The sequence below is a fragment of the Anas platyrhynchos genome, chromosome 7, assembly GCF_047663525.1.
Source record: "Anas platyrhynchos isolate ZD024472 breed Pekin duck chromosome 7, IASCAAS_PekinDuck_T2T, whole genome shotgun sequence".
NCBI lineage: Eukaryota > Metazoa > Chordata > Aves > Anseriformes > Anatidae > Anas > Anas platyrhynchos.
Window position 1 is genome coordinate 27,950,427 of NC_092593.1, and position 22,506 is coordinate 27,972,932.

At 37.3% G+C, this 22,506-nt stretch overlaps 1 protein-coding gene across 1 annotated transcript in view; it reads right to left on the reverse strand.

Moving 5' to 3' along the window:
• BMPR2 (bone morphogenetic protein receptor type 2) overlaps positions 1-22,506 on the reverse strand; it is a 103,652-nt gene that overhangs the window by 46,145 nt on the left and 35,001 nt on the right. Inside the window, exons 2-3 of the mRNA XM_005016861.5 lie at positions 4,485-4,658; positions 3,116-3,295 (exon numbers count right to left, since the gene is read on the reverse strand). Coding sequence (XP_005016918.1) covers positions 3,116-3,295; positions 4,485-4,658 — 354 coding nt within the window. The remainder of the gene's footprint in view (positions 1-3,115; positions 3,296-4,484; positions 4,659-22,506) is intronic.

Here is a 22,506-nt window from a genome sequence, read left to right on the forward strand (position 1 = left end):
TTCATTACAACAATATATCTATGACCAATGAGGGAGAACATTTACCTCTTTAATTACTTAAATTCTATTTAAATGGCCATTATGAATGTACGTAGAATTAACGAATTTGCCTTCAAATTATCTCAGAATTTGGGAAGTATTTTGTAGGCACAAGGGACAGATATTTTTCAAAAATATCAGAATGAATATTTGACAAAACCAATAGAATAAATACACATCAGAGTATTTACAAACAAAGGGATAGTTGTCCCTTTTAAAGTGGGGTTAAAGAGCATCTATCTACATGTACTGGCTGAACGTAAGACGGTGGGGTTCTTTGTCATTTCTTTGTGAAAACAGAGGATGGAAGAAGAATGAATTCTCAATTTTTGATTTTGCAAAGCACGAGAGAGTATTCCTAACCAACCTTACTGAGAAGTGCAAACTTAGGTTGAGGATGAGGATGTTCTTGAACTTCTGCATTTCAGTAGCCCTAAACAACACAGATAAAATCTTCAGATCTGATATAAACACCATTCTCCAATCATCCAGCACTTCAGGAAACTGCTACCTGAATCTTTGCATTTTTAATACCTCAGGACCGTGGGCTCTAAACAACATGCCATCCTACAGTATTTGCAAGATACTAGCCGGAGGGACTAGCAACCAACCAAGCAACCAACAACAACTCAAATCTTTCTGGATTATCCTTAAGATAGAAGAGAATAATATTATGACTACTCAGATGTATGACTAAATTACAAACTGCACATTAAGGAGGAGTAAGGATTAAATTTCAGACTTCAAGAACTAGTTTGTCCTTGATCTTATTTTTCATTTTTATAAACGTTTTTCTACGAAATAGGATGGATTTCTTGTATTTGTGCCCTAACCAATGAGAATCAGCCTAGATAAGATATTCCATTCTACAAAGACATGGTTAATAGGTAAACATGTTTTGACATCCCAAAAGACAACAATGACATAAAAATTAAGTGTACTTTTTATGAGACGACTTGATGTTTTTTATGAGAATGATTTTTTTTATAGGTAATATGTATGAAGATTTTAATTCAATTACTTCTAGTTTTCTTGAAACATTGATATTCTAGCTACATCTTTCAATATTATTTCAATATTATTTCCTGTATGACTGTGCAAGAATTTTGTCCTTGGTGCTGAGGTGGCAAGACTAAATCTTACAGCACCAAAACAGGTTCTAGGAAAAGGTAAGAGGGCTCAAAACAGGATGGTATAAAACATGGTCCAATAAAGATGTGGGAGTTTATACATCACAACCTCCTTCTTTGTTAACCCTTGCAGGTTTCTAGATCATCATCTACGTCCAAAATGGAGGAACAAGCAGTAGAGCTTTACAAATAATATACCAGAATAGCAAATAAGGCCATCTTTGCTTGGCATGGCCAGTCTATCTCTAGCACAGCCAATGCAGACAGACAACTGTGCCACAAAGCAACCTACTTTGCTTATGCCTGAAGCCAAATTTGCATATTATGAAAATAGGAGGTGACAATACCACAAAACAATTTGAGTCAGTAAAAATGTATGCTGCAACAGTCAATTACAGCTGGGTGAATTAAGGACTGTCTTACATGTTTAATATCTTTTTCCCCCTCTCACTTTGCAAGTTAGGCTAGATGTTTCAGTATTAAAAGTTCCACTTTAAAATCATTTGAAGATCATCTCATGCAATAACCAAATTAATTCAGATTGCAGTTTCTACCCTTAGAGAAGCACAAGAACAAGTCATTTTGTAGGAACTTTGTCTCCCTGTCTTGGAGGGATAGAGAGGAAAAAGGAATTATGTTTACACCATCCTGTCTACATCCCCTGCACAGCAGTTAACTCCTATCACATTTGGGGGGCCCAATTAGGGGCCTATTACCAGAGTCAAGCGGTATCAATTCTGCACTGCACAGTCCTGAGCTCAGACAAAGGTTCCAAACAGTGATTGCTCACTAGTTGTACAAATAGTATTATCAGCCAAAAGGTACCATACATCTTGCCTTTTCTCTTTACCCAATTATACCCTATACATTTTCCCAATAAAAGGTTTCATTTTCTTTTTCCATTAACATGCCAGGCCCTCATTTTGCTCAAAATTGCTTACAAAGACCCCACCTTACAGCTACGATTTAAAGTATTAATGCCATCACTACCTTAGAGTTTAAGTGAATTCAAAGAATTATCACTCCTAAATACAAACTACTCTTTTCACATTCTATAGCTGTAAATAATATCCCATTAAAGACATCTTCATTTCACAAAATGCTCAATTGACAAAAAACTCTCAATACACAGAAACATTTGTACCTCCATTTACAATCCTGCCTCTATTCAATTCTTATATAGAAAAGGCTGAAATTCAGATAGGCTAACAACTCTGCTTCTTAATTCTTGGAATGAAGCATCATAGAGTGTCTGCTAGTCATGATCTTGCTTCTGTAATTGGAGGTTAAGGGGAATGATACCTTGATTTGGATCCATTTGCTATGTTAATTTTATACTAAATAATTTAATAGATAATCTAATCTGGACAAAAACTACATTGCTATGACTAGTACTCTTTGAATGTTAAGCCAAAATTAATCTCTACCAGAGATATGCAAAGGAAAGAAGTCAGATTTCAAAGCACTGTAAGGCTGCTGAAGAGAACCTCAACAGCCTGATCACTTTAAGACCGGTTCTACTGCTCAAAGCTATCTATGAACCAAGACTGAATAGACAGACCAGACTTTTCAGATGTGCCATAATTTTAATGAACTTCCTGGCCTGTTTTTAACAGACATCAGAATCCTTCTGAATATCCTCACATGTTTATGAAGTTAGGCATTCAAACACCCAAGCACACAAGATTAGAGACTATTTTGGAAAATATAAGCATTCAGCAATTGCCTATACAAAAACCTCTCTTGTAAGCACTTAACTCATTCTTTGCAGAGCACTGCGGCATATATAAATGTGTTAAATTTCATGTGGAAAACCTCTGTTCTGTTTGCTGTTTCTGTTGCTTATGATTAGAAATGTCATAGATTTCACATTTTATAGTACACAGAAGAATCTTTGGAGAATCTTTCTCCAAAACAAATGGCAGAGATTGAAATGTCTGACTTACTGAAAGGTGTTGTATCAGTAGGGTCAGGAGGTGGAAAGTTTTCCGTGAAGTTGACATTGCACAAGTCAGTGCTACAACAGCAGAAGCGATATGTTCCATTTTGAATCACAGAAGGTGTGGTCGTAACTATACACTCCTCAAAGTGACACTCTTGTGGGTCTCCTATGTGAGACCAGCAACCTGTAAAAAGAAGTAAATTCAATAATCGCTTTTGTTATGGAGGCATAATAGAAATCCGTACCATATAATATGCGATTAAATGTTACAGAGCAGGGTGAAAACACTTATCATAATTTGCTCAACTGACTTTACTAACACCATTTAAAACCAGCAACTGGACAATTTGTTCCAGAATTTACCTCTGTGAATGAGAAAAAACATGGTGATGCAGGCCAGCACCAAAGCTGCCCAGCTGTCAACCTCAGTATGACAAACCACCACCTGGCCCACAGTCTAGGCAAAACTGTGACTTAGTATTCATTCTTGGAGCTAGAAAAAAAGATGCATCTATAGTTTGGTACTTCTTGCAGAATTTCTAAAAATGGTGTCCTTCTCATTGTCAACGTTACTAGAACTACAGAACTACATCTTATTTCTCGCTTAGTTTAGGCCCTTGGTTCCTATATCAACTGTCCCTTCTCAAATATGGTCAAAGGTAGTTAAATGTTTATGCACAAGTGCCTGGAAAGTTAAGAGGCAGTGTGGGAGCAGCAGTAAGTAATCAGTGCTTCTTTCAAGCAGATTACCAGATCAAACATGAAATAAGAGCTTTGAGATGAACTGCACATATTGTAAACACCAGTTTTCATTCAGTTCATACCTTATACTACATTAACTTGCATCCAAGTAACCAAGCACAGTTTCTGAGAATGAATATCAAAGCACATCTCCAGCAACTGCAAGACACTTCACCTCTCCCTACCATCATGCTCCCAGCAGAAAAATAATGAACTGACAGTTAGTACGTGACAGTTTTGTGCTAGAGCTGCAATTTACTTTGTAAACAAACACCCAATCAATTTGAAAGTACATTTTTACTTAATGAGACATTTATTTTTAAACTTACCATGACTCAATATGTATAATGAGGTATACTCAAGAAAGCTATCTTCCTCTGGACTTCTTATGTAATAACAGATTTTATTTTTTTCCTCTTAACTGTACACTGGGCTCCTTAGTCTCTTTTATAAGTCATTTGTTTCAACAAACTTGTTATTCATACTTAAGATTGCTAAATGGAAAGTTAAGTTTGTACAATGAGCAAACAAAACACTCGGTTTTGCAACAGAGCATCCTCAGATCATATCGCTATACCCCCCAAAAAAGTTAAGAGTAGCAAAAACTGCACTTATGATGAAATGTTACATACCTTGTTTTACAAGATTTATGTCTCCTTCTCTTGTTTTCTCCCAAAGTCCATAGCAGGTGCTACCTTTCATGCACAAAATTGTGCCATTCTCCTGGGAGATTCGGCTCTCACTGATTCCATGGTCCTGCTGATATGGGTCCTTAAATGCACACAGCCGCTCCTCGCTCTGTGCAGCTTAAGACAAAGAAAGAAAAATATTTTTTGTCACTGATTTCATTCAGGAAACTTTAACTCTAACTTTACAGTATGATTATGGTCTTCTGGAAACCTATAACCATCTTGAACTGTAAGTGCCCATTCTTTAAAATGTACTTCAATGGTCAGAAACAAAAATGAGGTCCATCTATCCTGAAGTTACTTTCATGAAGAAGACCAAAAAAAGCAGACATTTTAAAATGAATGCGTAAATGCTTTAAGTCCACATGTACAGAACAAAAATTTCATTGCATAGCCTGCATCGTTTGTCCTCAAGTGTAAGTTACACAACTGTTAGTTGGTTTCTTCAGCAACCACATGCGTTACTTAATTGTTTCCAGATCCTAAACCAATATGATCTTTTTCAGAGTGCCACCCAATCCAGTGTGCCTCCCTCATTCAGTTCCCCCACCCCACCACTCTTTCTTTTGATCTCTCTCTTTTTTCCTACTTTTTATCCATCCGTTGCACTGACATTACTACTTTTCCCTCAGCAACTTAATATTTTTGGCTATTTCACAGATCATTATTGACCACCAACAGAAATACTAACAGCTGAGTAAAACCCATACGACTCTGATCATCAGATCTGCAGAACACTGACTGTAAACAGGAGCAATGCTGTGCATAAAATCTCCCTGTGGAATGTCCAGCAGGGAAATTCTATGTATGTAAAAAGCACAAAAACAAATATACATGATCACTTGAAAAAATATTTGATTTTTTTAATTACAAAAAAAAAAAAATAAATCAAGACATACTGATTTTAACAAGAATATTTGATCAATAAAACCTTAAAAATGGAATAACTTAAGAACTCAGATGTTTTACCCATACAATTACTGCTTTTTCACTTATGTCACCTCCATTAAAGGACTCAACCTCGCTGATATGCCTCTATCTTTTCCTTAGGAAAAGACGGGTAAACTTCCAAATTCCTTAAAAAGGCATCAAGCTCCAAGATAAATCTTACATTTGTAGTAAATATGTTCTTTAAAGTATTTTCATTCTTTACTTAAATATGATTTTATAAAATGCATGGCAAGGTAGATGTGGAACTACAGCACAAAAAAATTATTCAGTAGTACAGCTCAGAAAAGATCCAGTCTCAGTAAATACTTGTACTATGCATCTCAAGTAGATTTCATCCCATTCTTTAACTCATGTGAAAGTACAGTCAGCAGAGAAATGCAAGGTTTAGTAGATGACAAGTGATCTTTTGAGAAAACCAATTTTGAACTTAAAATAAACTTGTAGAATATGATTGTCAATTATAAAGGTACTGGATACGTACAAAATAATTAAATTCTCAGTGAATAATTATTTTGTCATTCTACAGCACACTTGCTGCAAAAATACTGTTTAACCGTATTATTGGCACAGATCGTTTTGTAATAGGCAAAATAAGATATCTAGACTCGGATGTGTGTCTCTTTTCTAAGGCTTTTACTACTCATTAAAGAGTCTAAACTCAATATTCTCTTATCCAGAGACAACTATATATAACTGCACCATGCAGAAAAACAGTTTGACAGTGACTCCCAGCTTATTCTGCGGCAGCAGTAATTAAAATAGCACAACTTAGTGTATTTTTAATGGTCTGGTAGGGCATGTATGATCAGTTGAGCTGCATGTCAGTTCAGTAGTGGTAAATCCTCAGAGGAGGGGACAGGAACTTCTTAAGCTCCTGTAATTCAATCACTTGCAGTTCCACATACTCCAATAACCTAGACAGTAGTCCATGTTACTCACCCGCCTCTCTGTATACTGACTGGCGTATAATTTATCTTTTACATCTGTAACTTGAGTTTTGAGGTGATAAATACACTCATTACAAAGCAGTGGCTTATGCTCAGAAACTCAATTGCCTAAATTTCATATCTAACATTTTCTTTCTAAATGAGTAAGCTGAGTTACTGAGGACAAAAAGGTCATATATTAAGAGCCAACATGTGCTGCCTCAAGCAGTCCTTGCCAGTCGCACGCAGTAGTTTTATTCTCAGGAACAGCTGAGTATGCCAGGCGTGAAGCATCTGTCCTACATTCCCTGCTCTATGACATGGGACTGGCCAAGAAACAATGTATGAAAGGATAGTACTCAACTACTGCAAGAGAACTGGAGCTGACTCACTTTTTGAAAATTGAGAGAAAAAAAAAATCACTGAAATACAATTTTCAAGAGGGAGCAGGACAGAATTACAACTTCTTGTGAAACACGATGCATCTGCTCCAAGGGACACTACAAAGGTTGTATAATCAATTGCGTGCGATAGCTGAATGGGACTAAGGTCATCTGAGATGTTGCTTGTTTACAGAATGCTCAAGTTGTTGCAAGATAAGCTCTTTAATGATTTGCCTGTGAAAAAATAAATTTAAAAGAACAGAACTTATAAAGTAGCCAAATAGATCTGGTTTCATTGTCAAAACATGTTTAGTGCTTTTTTTGTTTTGTTTTGTTGCATTTTTTCCCCAAACAACAACAAAAACCACAATGCCAGAAGAAGCCCACTTCCATAATACTTCAATAGGTATAAAAAAATAAGCAATACTTTTAACCTTTAAACTAATAGGGGAAAAAAAGAAAAAAGATTTTGCTTTCTACTTACACACACACACACATATATAAAGTAAGATATACAGTTACATGTATCATGTTTGTGCTCCAGAGTCACAGACCACTGTAACTGTCCACTTTCAGACTCTTCACCTTTCTATGTATCTATTAGGATTAAGGTTGAAAGGCAAGAACATGACAAAGCTACTTTGAAAACTACAAGTTGTTAACCACTGTGCTGGATGCTACCCAACCATACACTAGATAAACAATCATTGCTACCAAAAGCTCTTCTCATTTAAGAAAACACTGCCCCATACCAACACCTGCAGAGGTGAGGAAGATGCAAGCATGGGAAAGCACCAGTGCTAGCAAATGAGTGCCTGCCTTCATCAGTTTTCTAGCATACTAATAAAAATGCAAGTTAACTTGCCACAATTTAGCATCAAATGATCTCAGTGGGAAACTTTTCCAACAAAAATAAAGGTTACACACCCAACAAATAGAGTTTTCATGCTGATCCCTGCACATTCCTGCTTCCATTATAACTGAGAGTACTACAGCCCCTACGGGAGCAGTACCCACTGCAATACTCTGCTGACCCCTGCCCTTATTCTGATGGTTTAGAACATTTGGAGGATCAGGATTTTATTTTATTTTTTTTCCTATCGTCTCTGTACGTTCATTGTTGATGCTCTAATGCCAAAGAAAATTGAGTAGGACATTCAGATCTCCAGAAACTATCCTGAAGAACCACAGAATAGATGAGCTGCTTCAGTTTCCTTACATGGTTTTGCACGTTCCTGCTCAGGGAATTTGGCAATAAGGTTTTGCTCTTCCAGTCAGCGGAACTCAACAGCTCTAAAAACTTTTAGTATAAGAACACTTCTAAGTTAGGCCCTGGAAGCAGCTGCCAGCTTAGATGAGTATGCCTTAAAGCTTTCCCCAAAAGAAATGGAGATACTGCTGTAAAAAAAAAAAAAAAAAAAAAAAAAAAAAAAAAACACAGAGAGGTGCCGGAGTGCCTGTTCTAAACTTTACATGCAGCGAGCTGACAGAACGATATTCCTCAGCTGGGTTCCCTGCTGGTTTTTGTCCCCAAGGCAGGGAAATGGTGGCATAGAACTAGAAGTACTGGATTCTCCTGTCTTCAGTTCCAACAGATACAAACCCAAGAAAATACCTCAGTGCTAAAATCTTCAGTGAACAGCAAGAGCAATTAAAATAAATAAGCTGTTTAGCCTCTGAAGGCTCTGGCTCTTGAACTGATCTGTTTTATATACCCAGGTCATTTGCAATCTATGCCAGAAAAATTAAAGGCAAAGTGCCTGTGGACAGATGCGCTCGGCATGTTTTAAGAACCCACGAGCAGCTCACAGGGCAGTGCTCCTTTGCCTCCAGATTTCTCAGACATACAAGATGCACCAGCATTGCATCTTCAAATGAGCAAAATGCAGAGGCCATTTACAGGTCAAGCTGTACAGTATATTTGCCCAGGCAAGAAATGTCCCCGCATTGTACTCTGCGAACAAACCCAACGCCTAGCACCAAGCGAAGCATCGGCACAGGTTGCCAAGGCCATCTGTTGCGCTGCTGAAGCCATCCTCCAGGCCCCTGCTCTTGCTACGAGATTCCATGGTGGATCAATGCTTGTACAGCCCTGTTCAAGCTCTCCATCTCATTACTCCTACACAAGTTAATCACAAAAATAAGTGCACTAAAATCATTAATCCGGACTGCAGCTGCTCTGTAAATATGCAAGTCTGTAACAGCTCTTGTCGTTAAGACTAAAACACAGCAAACAGAAAAAAATGCCAAAGGTGTATGTATATACACCTAAAGATTATAAATCTACTGAATCAAATGAATTTCTTTTTTTTTTTTTTTATACACACTCGGAGAGTTCACTCTACTTAAACACAACTATCTGATTAAATCAGCATGCAATGAAGAAGTTCTAATTTCCATACTTTTAAAGTTACAAAAAAAAAGGAACAATTCACATGAAAGGTTACCTCCAAAACTGGAGAACACCTACTTAATTTTTCTTCCACAATGTACTACAAGGAAGCTTTTGGCATTTTTATCATCACTACAAAAAGGTTGAATTCATAATAAAATATACTTCTTTGTCATATAGAACTCATTACATATTCAGATATTTTCTAATTTATTTTTCATGATAGATGCAGGGAGATTGTCAAACAAACAAATCGAAACGAGTGCTTATATGTCATCAACTGCTGGAAAATTTGCCACCACGGACACGTGGAAATAGATGGGGCTGATATTGTAAGGGACAAAAAAGTAAAACTTGAACGACGACTAGTAAAGGATTTATTATGAAACACATTTTCCATTCCCCTTGAACTCGTAGAGCAGACAAACTGTGACAAAATGATTTAATAAAAATAATGAAATTAACTCAAACTCCAGTTCTTTCATCCAGCAGTGATTTCCAACAAAAACAAGAATGGGAGGCACCATTCCCAAAAGTTCTTCTTAGAGGGGAGAAGGGGGGAGCATGTAAGCAGGGCAAGCTCTTCACTTCCTTATCCAAGGAAACAAACAAACAAACACAAAGAGTTTAGAAATTGCTTCTCTCCAGCCCACTTTGCACCTCTATTTTATACAAAAATGAAATGTATAGACCAATTTCAAAGATATCCTTAACACACAAGCAGTATTACAATTAAATATGGGTAAATAAGTAACCTAAGAAACACATCCACCCTGCTTTCCCACATTTGGCTACTGTTATGGTTGCACCTGATCATCACACACACATTCACACACTTAACGGACTCCATTTTCAGTATACAATTAAATCTTACTGTCATATTCCAAGTTGAGAATGGAGAAACAAAGTTAAATTACTTTTCTGAAATCCTGAAGGAACTAGGAATTAATCAGTTTCACTTGTTCATCTCCCAACATGTTTTGCAGAGGGAGAAGATATTTCTGGGCAGCAAAGATTTTAAAAAATATATAAAAATAAGTTACAAGACAGAAATCTCATGTGCTACAAATATAATTCATGTACACTAGGATGAATTTAAATAAACAAATATGCTTCTATTGTTTTTAATATACTAGTATATTCAGTCTTCTGCAATTATTTTGTGTTATTGGAAAACATAATTACTGAAAACAACTACAACAGAAACACCAAAAGTTACAGGAATCCAACTGCAAATCCTTAAAACATGAGTCATGTTTTCATTAATAGCATAGGAAGTTGGTTCCATTAGTACATAATCAACATTTCCTGTCCTTACATCTATTCAATGCTGTATATGGAACTTGCATCAAGTGCAAAGGGAGGGGGAAAGGAAGGAAATGCTACAGAGAATTATTCTACTCCCTGTTCTAATTGTCGGGATAAAAATCAAATTTGCGGCTTCACGATTAGTGCCAGGCAATACATTTTGTGATGTAGAAATCATGAATAAAAGAATCTGAGCTAGCCATCAAAAGACAGATTTGCATGTAACCTTAGGGAACAGACTTGCTGGCATCACAGATCTATGGATACTGCTTTGGTAATTATATCCAACAACCTTCATGACCACATAGGTGAAGACATAAAAAATAAAAAATTTCAAAGGTAAAGGTTTCTGCACATTTGCTTGCTTATAATAGGATTTCTTTAAATACAAGACATTATACATTCAACTAGGAACTTCACTAGGCTGCAACAGACTTCTTAAAATAAGTTTTTTTTCTGTAACTTGTCCTTTGAATTAAAGACACAAAACCTGTTTTCTTTTGATCCTGTCAGCTCTCTGTGAATTTTTTGTATTCAATCCGGGAAAACATCATTGCCCTAGAGGCAGGGCTACGAGATAGCACGTGTCTTCATGATACAAGCTAATAAAAGGAAGGTTATTAAAATACCACCTCAGAGTATATCAGGAGGCTCCTCTCAGTATATCTTTTCAGCTACTGTAAGTTGCTTTCTGACGTGATATGGATAAAAAAAAACAAACTTGAAATCATCACCTAGCAAGCACTTCACTGCTGGTTTTCATCTTTTTTTCCTCTGGGGCTTTAACTACAAATATATCTAAATGTGTATACACTTACATAAAAACGTCACATGCAGACTTCTTTTTTGAAGTAATTCATTCTTCTACAGACAGACCACCTTTAATACTAATGTATCAGGAGGAAAAAAGCTAAGATGCTGATGATCTTCCATATATTTACAATATTTACACTTTCAGTACTCTGTGGTTTACAGCACATTTACCAAATACGCAGCAGAGGTCTAGACTGATTGGTTGGGAAGAGAAATAAATCGTCTGTTTAAGGACTGGACATGTAAGTGTGAAGGTCTAAAACTATAAGAAATGGGCTGGGGGCTTCTCGAGCAAGACATTATGAGCAGCACCACACTGATTAATATTTGAAAGAGAAGAAATAAGAAAGAATGGGAACTTGCAAGGAGAAAATACAAAAGGAACTTCCAGGAGGGAAGAGCAGGAAAGTAAAGAAAAATACTTCAGCAAGTTGCATCTGCAATTAAAAGCTTTATTCTCCTTCTAAAAACGAGAGGAAATAGAATATTGTGATCATCAGAAGTCCCCCAGTGTTTTACAGGGCATAGTATGTACCTCAACATACACCACAAAATGTATTTTGACAATAAAACCCAGACAGTTTATACTCAATGTTAAAATCTGGAATAATCTGTTCACAATATTTCATGTCCTTAGTCTTCACTGACAAAAATAATTTGGGTTTTCTCTGCTTTTGCTGTATAACATGGCAGTTTCAAGTGCTGGCAATTACACAAATTCAGGCGTTGATTGAGAACTAGTGCCAAAACTAAAATGATTGCTAGTACTGATATCCATTTCAAAGTGATTAAGTGACTGAGCATGCAGATGACTAAATAATTTATGTTCATTACAAGACCCTTTTCCATTAAAATAACCTGACACTAGAAAATTCAAGTACCCTTTTTTCCTGTACATGGATATACTTTAGGCTTTCATTTTCCTCATTCCAATCTTTAAGGAACCAAGTAACTTCAAGATCTTTTTCTCTTTATACCCTTTTTTATACCCTTTCTAGCACAGTGCTTTCTGCTGATAAACACTATCAGCAACAACAGAGACAACGTTTTCCTGTTGTGTTCTTAAAAGCCACTTGTGCATATTTGTGTTTTGACTGCATTCTGATGTATCATTGGTTTGCTGGCTTCAGGTAACTGAAAAAGATAAAAACAGAACCAGAACGTTTGGCAAGCTGCCTTGCACCTTGCATGTTATATATGAGGTTCACACCTCATCTCCCACCCAGGCACCACCATTTTTCACCACTGCTGTACATGGCCCACAGCCTCTTCTTGGCCTCACCTGGGGTATACTGACCCAAGGGATACCCAAGGAAAGGAGCCTAGCTGCCAACAGGCCAGCATGCACTGCCTTGTAGCCTGCTGCTGCTGTCTGCTTCTTCCCAGACCCATCCACCACATTTGGGGGTTTAATGAATTAGAATTAATGTCAATAGAGTGGTATGGATTAGCCAAGGAAGTAAACTGTCAATTCAAATTTTTTAATGAAGGCCTTGATCTCTCTTCCCCAAATTAACTCTCCAAGGAAGTGTTACCTTAGAAGAATCCAGCTTAAGTGAGAGGATCTATGAGGGAGAGTAGCAGGACAGCAGAGATTTATTGCTAGCAGCTGACAGATTATTTAGTCCACACATGTTGGCAGATTTTATACAGAAGAGACCTGAGTTTACCGCACATAAGCTGTTTCAGTGCCTTATGCCCACAACCTTCAAAATGTTTCAGATGACCATCAGACCACCTGGCTGCACAACCCTCATCTGAAACAGGCACTGCCACAAAAATCAAAATTTTTATCCACCTATCATGAGCACAGGATACAGTAATTATACCACCCTCATGATAGCTGCTAGAAAGCTAATGATACCTGTGTTCTGGCATAAAAACTGCAGGGACAAAATTAATACATTTCAAGCAAGTTTGAAGCAGCAGAGTTAATCCTGGTTCATGTTTTACATCAAGAGGCTGAGGCGTTTTTCATCCAGCGTGAGAAAAGATCAAGCTAAATCTATAATGAAGACGTATCTCATTGACTCAGCCAGGGTCAGAGAAGGACACACTACATATTTAAAAACAAGTGTCCTAAAGTCTGAATGACAACCCTAACAATTTGACCTTCTATCATCTCTATTTCAGCCACTGATCTTGCCTACCCCCTTTACAAAACTTCCTTCAGAATGTATACGTCTAAGCAAGAAAAAGAATGTACATTCTTAAATAATTCAGTACCTGAAGATTCTGTTTAGAGCTGTGCTCAGCTGGTAAACACTAAAGACAGTTGTTTTTACTGTATAAGTCTGTCTAGTTCAACAGGTTCCTTCCTTCCATCTTCTTCTCCTATGCTAAATTACCATTGATTTTTAACAAGACAATTAAAAGGAAGTGTGCGTAACAAACAGGTAGTAGAGGAATGTTATCAATCTGGCCAACATGAAGTTCTTAAATAATCAACTGCTAGCAGTGAAAAACCCACTCTGGGATGTTAAAAGAGGTAACATTATCTTAGTTCAATGACGACACAGGACTGATGACATTTAATCACATAGCTTTTCACTTAAAACAGTCAAAGGCTTTACACCGAGAGATTGTGGCAGTTTCTTTGTTGTTATTTTTACTATTTAAAAAAATATATATTTTAAGTCATAGTACTTTAACATTCACTTTGAATGCTTCAAGATAATCATCATGGGTACAACTTTGGCTGCCAAAATATAAGAAAAACAAAAACTATTAGAGAGTGTCCAAAGGAAGGCTAGGAAGCAGGTGAAGGGTCTGGTGGGGATGACGTGTGAGGAGCTGCTGAGGTGCCTTGGTTTGCTCAGCCCCGAGCAGAGCAGGCTGAGGAGAGGCCTCATGGCGGCCTGCAGCTCCCTCACGAGGGGAGCGGAGGGGCAGGCGCTGAGCTCTGCTCTCTGGGGACAGCGACAGGACCCGAGGGGACGGCATGAAGCTGGGACAGGGGAGGGTCAGGGAAAGGTTCTGCACCCAGACGGTGGTCTGCTTTTCTGGTGGTTTTGTGTGGAGCCAGGAATTGGACTCAATGATCCTTGTGGGTCCCTTCCAACTCAGGATACTCAGATGATTCTATGATCATCTCACATCAGCTTAGAGCCGATTCCAGAACACTTCACATTCCATATTGAACCAGATTCAGTCAGCGTGTCCCAAGTGGCAATGCAAGGGTCCAAGCCTACTCAAAGAGTATTCTGAAAAGTTGTCAATATTGAAAAGCAGAAGTAAATTAACCTCAAATTTATATGATTAAATCATTAAATACTGTAGAAGTGTCAAATAATAGAAAAAGTTTAACACTCACTTAAGGGGAGATCTAAACTAAATATATTAGTGGAGGACAACACAAAAATATTTCCCCTGAAGTCCTAATGCTTGTTTTATGCAACAACCTTAAAGATTCAACAGTATCACTGAGTTTGAAGAAACAGATTTGCTGTGGAGGTTCATGTGGCATAAAGCATGGCTGTGGCTTCAAACCATATTGTCCAGTTTGCACAGTCTTTAGATCTCTCATCATCTTGTCTCCAGATGAAACAATCACTTATTTTGTGAGCGGACAGGAATCCCAGTCTTTGCACGTATGTGAATCAGCTCAGAAAGAAATCTACTCAGAGACTCATGATGCTGGGCAGAAGAAAATGATACAATTTCATCAAAAAGGATTTTGTAAGCCAGTTTTAATACATAGTTTTCTCTGTAAGTATTACTACAACTCAAGCTCAAGGACTTTTAAGCCTAGATTTTGGGGAAAAATGGGGAAGGAAATAGCTGGCTTTCACTGACTCTGTGGGATTTTGGATATCCAACTCCTCCAGGCCTCCTGGAAAAATCCCAACCTACATTTAATCTTCTGAAAGCACGAAACAGTGTTACAGGATTTAAATAAACCTATCTCTTTTTTCATATTATTCGCTTTCCAAATGACTGCTTGCATTCAGATAAAAATAAGTACATTAATGTTATTGTTTAGCAATTATGCCAAAACAGAAATCTTCAAAGCCTTAGTCACACAATTTTGTCCACTGGCCCATGCCTATTCACAAAGCTGAAAGAAGCGGAATTCTTTATCTTTGCCCTACACTGGAGTTCAGGGATTTTTTTTCTGGGTATGAACGTCTGGCTTCTGTTTATCTGGGCTGTCAAAGTGAAGTATCTGCATGGAATAACACAGGAAACTCTGCAGCAAAAGAAACAGTAAGGCTAAGTAATAATGAGGTATTTCTCCCCCAAAGTCAAATGTAACAAACTTTCCAGAACAAAACCCATTATTTCAGAGTCTGTGTCATGTTCCATTGAAAGCAAGTCTATTACTGGGTATTGCCCTCTGCCACCTAACAATACTTGCTTTTCTAGCAAGCCCGGATGCCTTTTCCTCTGGGTATACTGCTAAAAGATTTTCTTGAATATTTTTCAGTATCTTCAATTTGAAAACCAAACCAAACCAAACCAAACCAACCAAACAAACAAAAAAAAAAAAACAGTATCCATGCAGCCAGTCCATCACAGTATGTTAAAGAAGCTCTTCCTATAAATATTTTTAGGAAGCTTTCGCTACTGGTTATATGCTGAAACACTTGAAAATGGGGAAATTTCTGTGATCTGAAGGTACAAGAAAATTAAGATCCAGGACTGTAATCACATTTTGCCCTCAGTAACACATATATATATTATCTTTTGACTGACTACAGCAATGTAGTCTATTTCAACCCAAAATCTTAGATCCAAAGACAAATGACAAGAGGAGCAGAACGCAGAAACAAGCTTCAACAACACCGTGCTTTCCAAGTGTTTTGAGCCTCTCACTTCCTTGAAATTCCTCAAAAAATACTTGTGCAAGTTCAAAACCACCTTAAGCCTTTATCTTCAAGGCACTGGATGGCATGCCACAAAATATCCCACAAATTATCAACCACACCTTGGCATCTTAAATTTATCCAAGACAAGGTGAAAGTTGATTTACACAGAGGACAAAGTGTTATCAAAGACCAAGAGTCTGTGGGGTACTGCAGGAACTCGGACCTGCTTCTAACACTGCTACACCACATTCCTTACCTAACAGGAGGCATGGGCAGAATTGTGAGCTATAAATACTTACAGGTGTTTGAAATGGGCAAAATCAGAAAATACTGAATTATGCTTTTGCTAAACTTCAAATTTATCAGCCTATTGAGCAGAGGCATTGTTCATATATTGCCTGATCTTACAGTATTTTAATTTGTTACAAGTTTATGGCCACAGTACTGAACTATTTAAAATCAATTCATGCATTTTGTTTGTGCATTCATTGTTTCATATTTGAAATCCTTGTTGTATCAATAATAACTACATGAGCTAAGAGGATGTTAGAAGCCAACTTGTCAAAGTTTGTATAATCAGAGAAGTCAGTGTCTCATCAAAACAAGCTGTTCATTAACTTCTGTTTTCTAAACCTACGTAGTTAAAAAGGGAGTGATTAGTACAAGAAGATGAGCCTGGCCTACTGAACGCACTCTTGTTTCAAGGATTTCCTGTCTGTGGAACTGAAGTACAGCAGATCACACAAAAGAAGCAAACTGCATGGGATAAGAAGTGTCTACAAAACAGAAGTTTTATTCCATTTGAAGGACAAATTTTTTTTAATGGATTCTAAGATCCTCAGGTTGAACTGATGGCCTGACACCTGTCACAGCCATACCCTGTATGAGGATTCCCATGCTAATGACATGAAACATGGAAGAGGGCACTCCCAAAATATGGACACCCAAATAAAAGGCTGTAATCAACTTGCCATGCATTTTGCATTACACACCTGAGGATGATGACTCCAATTATGCACAAAAGGTCATCTTAACTCCTCACCCGACACGCACCCTAGGTAGTACTACAGGTTAAGACATCCCACAAGACTCCTTCATCCCCCAAGACAAGCAGCGTATGCAGAAAACATCAGGCTCTTTGTGTCATTAGCGAGTCTAAGCCACGCATTCCAGGTGGTGAGCGCAGAGCTGACAGCAGGCTCTCCCTGCATGGGCTGCCCCACACACTGCCTAGCTCCCTACAACAAGTACAGGCAATGATAAGCACTTCAGCCCACAATCTTTAGAGTTCACTTCTTTTCTGAATCAGACATGGTCCAAGGGCAGAAAATGAGAACAAACAGCATTTTGACATTTCGGACTAAGGAAGCAAACAAACACAAACCTTGTCTAACAAAAGTGTGTGTGTGTGGGGGGGGGGGGGGGGGGGGGTAAAGGCTTCACAATGGCAGAATTTACCAATAAGGAGTTTTGCTCTAAACTTCCACATTTTCTAAAGACCTGTCTTTCAAAAGTACAAAGTAGTATATAGGGACACTGAACAAATATTAGTTATTTCGGTTGAGGAGTCTCTAGAAAGAAAACTATGATCAAGAACTACCTCAGGCACTACAGAGAGTGTTAATAGTTTATGAATTGAGTAATGTCAAGTTTTCCTATTTAATTTGAACTAGAAACATTAGAAAGCAACGTAACTTGCAGTAAACATTTAAATAGCAGCTTAAAAAATTCAGATCAGATTTATTTACTCATGTACTTGACTTTTGAGCAAGCTGGCTCTAATCTGTGAAAATTAGAGTATAACATGGCAAAACTCAAGTTTACACATGCATTTCTAGAGTTAATGTTTTGTTTTAAATAAAATAGTTGTATGGAATACTCTAATACAAACATCCGGTATACTAGATATTTCAAGTAAGCCATGCATATACACAAAACATATATTATTCTTAATAGATTTGTGTAATGGAAATCCTATTTGCAATGTCTCTTTAAGAAATCCTGATCCGAGTCTAAATTACTTGACATGGTGATAAGCCAGATAAGAACTACTTCTGGTGATTAAATTACAAATCCTTCCAATGTTAAATTAATCTAAGTCCTTTTTTCTTTTTCTTCTGTTTTTTATAAACAGTTTTAGAACAGAATTTAGAAAAAAAAAAAAGACACCACCAAAAAGGGAAAAACCCACAAGCACAATGAAAATATACTGCTCATAACCTGAATGTGTTTTAGAGTCTTAAGGCAAGATATAATTTATTCTACAATATTCACTAAACACATTTACAGGATCAGACAGGTTTTCAGAATATGAGACAAACTAATACTGCAATCAAAGGATTAGGAAATCAGCTGCCTATGTGCCATCACAACTGATTATCATGGACTGTAGACACCTAGCTGACTTGGAAAGTGTTTTCAGGAATACACCGTTGTTGCCAGAGAGAAGGGTACATCAGAATAACGTGATATTAACTCTTCTTTTAATTATAGATTTATAGAATGGAGTTTGGGAATATAAATTACATGCAGATTCAAAAATTCTTATAAAGCACATTTAAAATGAAAGATAACAAAATGAATGAACGAAGAGAATTACACAATACCGCCATTCAGAGTTAAGGATGGTGGATTGCACAGTTAAGGTTTAACTTATCAATCTTCTCCCCAAATCTTACTAAAAATAAAACCAATGCCAAAATTCATGCCCCATCAGATGATAAGATTTAATCATGGAAAAACTGAACAATTCGGAAGTTACAGGTTTGTCTTCAAAATGTTCTCAATATTTTTTTTCAGTTCATGTGTAGAAAAAAAAAAGCAGAATTTAAACTTCCAATACACCTCAACAAATGAAGTACTTTCATTATTAAGAAGTGCTCAAATATTATGTTGATACCTTAAATGCCCCAACACTTTCCTCCTTAAGATTATGAGAAAGATTTATTGTTCTGACTGGAAACCGCGCTACTGCTGAACTGGAAAGCAGCAGAACATTTAACTAGATAATAAAGTATTTACAGCATCACTATAAGAAACAGAAAGCATCTTTAGATTTTCTAAATCTTACTAACACTTCAGCATCGTGTTCTTTCAACATTATGAGTTGCAGCACTGGTAATGGCAGAACGATTGCATCATTCCAACTTGATATAACTATAAAGGAAATGCAAAAATTATTAAATACAAAGAAAATTCAGATACTGATGGAAATTATATTAGTGATTCATTCATCCAGTAAAACCACTCCTTTCTGATGACACTGAAGCAAATTCAAGACCTGTAACCAACCAAGTTCATCCCTCTGGTAGTTTCTAAGAGAGGTAGTTTTGGTGGAGCTGTATCTTGTTTTCAGAAACATGGATGCAGCGTGTTGTTTTTTTTTCTCTCTTTTTTTTTTTTCTTTCTTTTCTCTGTGAATGGTTTGCTTTGACTAATACTGGCTTGGTTTATGTCATTTGCAATGATACATTGAATCCTACGATTCCCGTATGGGGAGAAAAACAGGATCATCTTGATCACAGTTTCTAGCTATTGATATGCCCTTTGTAACTCAAAAGAGGAAACCAAAGTCAGAATTTCACAGCCAGTCAAGAAAGAACTGACTGCCTAGGGGTAACTCCAGGCATATAATTATGCACCAGTTATTCAAAGCACAGCTTCCCAGAAAGCTTTTAGATTAGACAGATTATTCCTCCCCTCCTTGTTTCTTCCCTAGTTTGTCTTCTTTCTCTCACCTTCTGGGGATTTAAAGGTCTTTGAACATATTCTGTAGGAGACGTAAAAAGTACCATTTACAGCTTTTAAATGCTCTGCCCCAATGATGCAGAGTAGTTTAAAGAAAAAAAAAAAAAAAAAAAAAAAAAAGCTTACCAGAGTTTTATCCTCGACACACACAAAAAGGTTATTTCTCCAAGTCTTGCTCTGTCTTTATTCCATACTGCTCAAAAGTAAATGTCCTAAGTCTGTAAGCTTTTTTTTCAACCTTACATAAATGCTCTTGGAATCCTTCTCTCCCCATCCATCTATCCAAACAAAGAGTGCTAAGGAGGTCTACTCAGAACTTCATTCAAAGCATCACTAGCATCTCTGTTTTTATAAGCTTCATTTTACTTTTTTATTTTATCATAGTTGTATGTCCGTGAGAACAATGAGGATGAGAAAACAGGAAATACTTTGATTGGTGTGGGTTGTAACATTACCTAGTCACCGTATTTTTCAAGGACCAGAAAATATTAACAGAAATTAAAATGAAGGAGCTCACAACAAAATCAGTCTAACATAAGAGAAGAGAAAAAGCAGCTCAAGCTCTGCTTCATTATTTTATTTTATTTTTCCTAATTGGTGTGACGTAAGTTCTCTTTGAGAACACTGGACCGTAAGTACGTATGACACGGGTACTGATGCAAAATTGGACGTAAAATAATGAAAATATTGGCAAACATGTAAATCTGTTCTCTGTAAAGAGGAGAACAGAACACAAAGCAAGAAAAACAAAAATACAGGTTATCTTTTTAGGATAATAGCAAAGCAAAATGAAGAAATTCCAACAGAGGAAAGGCATGACTGTTCTCATCTCTGACAGCACGGCAGCAAACACCAGTTACAGGGGAACAGGAGCATTCCATAAAGAACAAGGAACTTAGTTCAATAATGGCTAAGATTTCTCTACACAAGGAATGAGTGCATAAACTACTGAAAGAGTAAATTTTTCATCAGAAAGTCACCATTTCCTTCAGCTAAATCCGTTCTAATACAATACTAAGCCATATAAGGAAGCCAAAGAAGAAGGAAAACAAAGTCCTAAACAAAAATAATCAACTTTTCTGTATCAAAATCAAGTTTGAGGGTATTTTCAACATTATAAAAGAATGTTAACAAGACACGACAGCTCACAAGCTTTGCAAAATTACTGACTCGTAACTGAAAAAATACAGACGATATGAAATACAATCACATTCAGCTGTCTTTGAAAACATTTGAAGCACCATCATTATATAGCAGCATTTGAACTTTAAAAGCTACTGAAACAGTGAGTGCAGAATGTGTCCCATAACATCTAAAGTTATTTATACATTCTCACCAGCATGAATTTCATTACCATGCTCCCTTCAATTTCCCCTCTGCACCCCTCAAGCAGTAAGAGTCTCTCTCTGTCTTGCTGTTTCTGCTGTTAAGCATGGTCTGTATCTCTGCCCAAATAATCCAGCCATAGTTCATAACGTTATTACTATTTATTGCCCCACTTAACATTTTCTCTGTCTGCCCAACAAATGACACCTATCATACTCTTTCTAAACAGATCTCATTTTTGAATGCTTATTTTCATTATACTTACCATCTTTGTTTTCAAAGGCCTATGGCATTCAGTCTCTCACTTTTTTTTTTTTCCTTCTGTCTGTGATTTCCTTGCTGTTCCCCTATGATGCAATTGATAGCCAGTTTCTCCCAGAAGTACCAAGCCACCTTTTCTAGGTCACTCTCTGCCTGTACAGCATGGTTTCCAAGACCAACTGCCAAATCACAAAGTCACTTTATTCTCCTCATCCAAGCTTGTCCTGAAATTCACCTCTACCACAATACACATCCTCAGAGGGGAAATGAGCTTCCCCCCTTTTGTAACCAGTAAATAAGCATCAACAAAATCCTTACATACTACCATACGTATTAAACTCAGCACAGTTTCATTGCTACGGGCTTTGGCATTCTTCGGCCAGGGACCTGACTTTCACATTTGGGCATTTCTGCCCTAAGTCACTACACTTTATTCTGACTAGAAAAACTCACACGAATCAACTCATGCCTTCATCTGAGGATGGATCAAAAATGTTAGGAAGATCAACAATGTCCTAGTTACAGTTCCATTGCCTACATTACTACGGAGTGTTTATCAAAGCCTCTATTTAGAGGAATTAATTTGTTCTCTCATTTCATGGGATAACACTTGTGTATCTTCAAACCTGGGGGGAAGGAATGCTAAGAAGTGGGGCCTATAAGCATTCACCAGCGAATGGGCACTGTGCTGCAATGAGAACAGCCATCAGCAGAGATTGTTCCTGAATTGGTTTGTTCCTACCTGCACAAAAATGCAACTGCCCCTTTCTTAATGTTTGCTCTCAGAGATGCCACATAGAGAGCAATACTGCTTTTTTACGCTCTATCCCCACAATAAAATACAGCACACTTGCTGTTTTCAACCAAGTTTGACAGAAAAGTAAAGACCTCATGGATACTAATTTCTGAAGAGTTCAATGACAGCATGCTGGGGAGAGGCAAGAGACAGCACAACTACTCCACCTGACAGAAGAACTCATTAGACATGAGAGACTTCCCAGGGGGAAAAAAGATTACCTGGAAGTGCCTCCTACATGTATTCAGTACCAG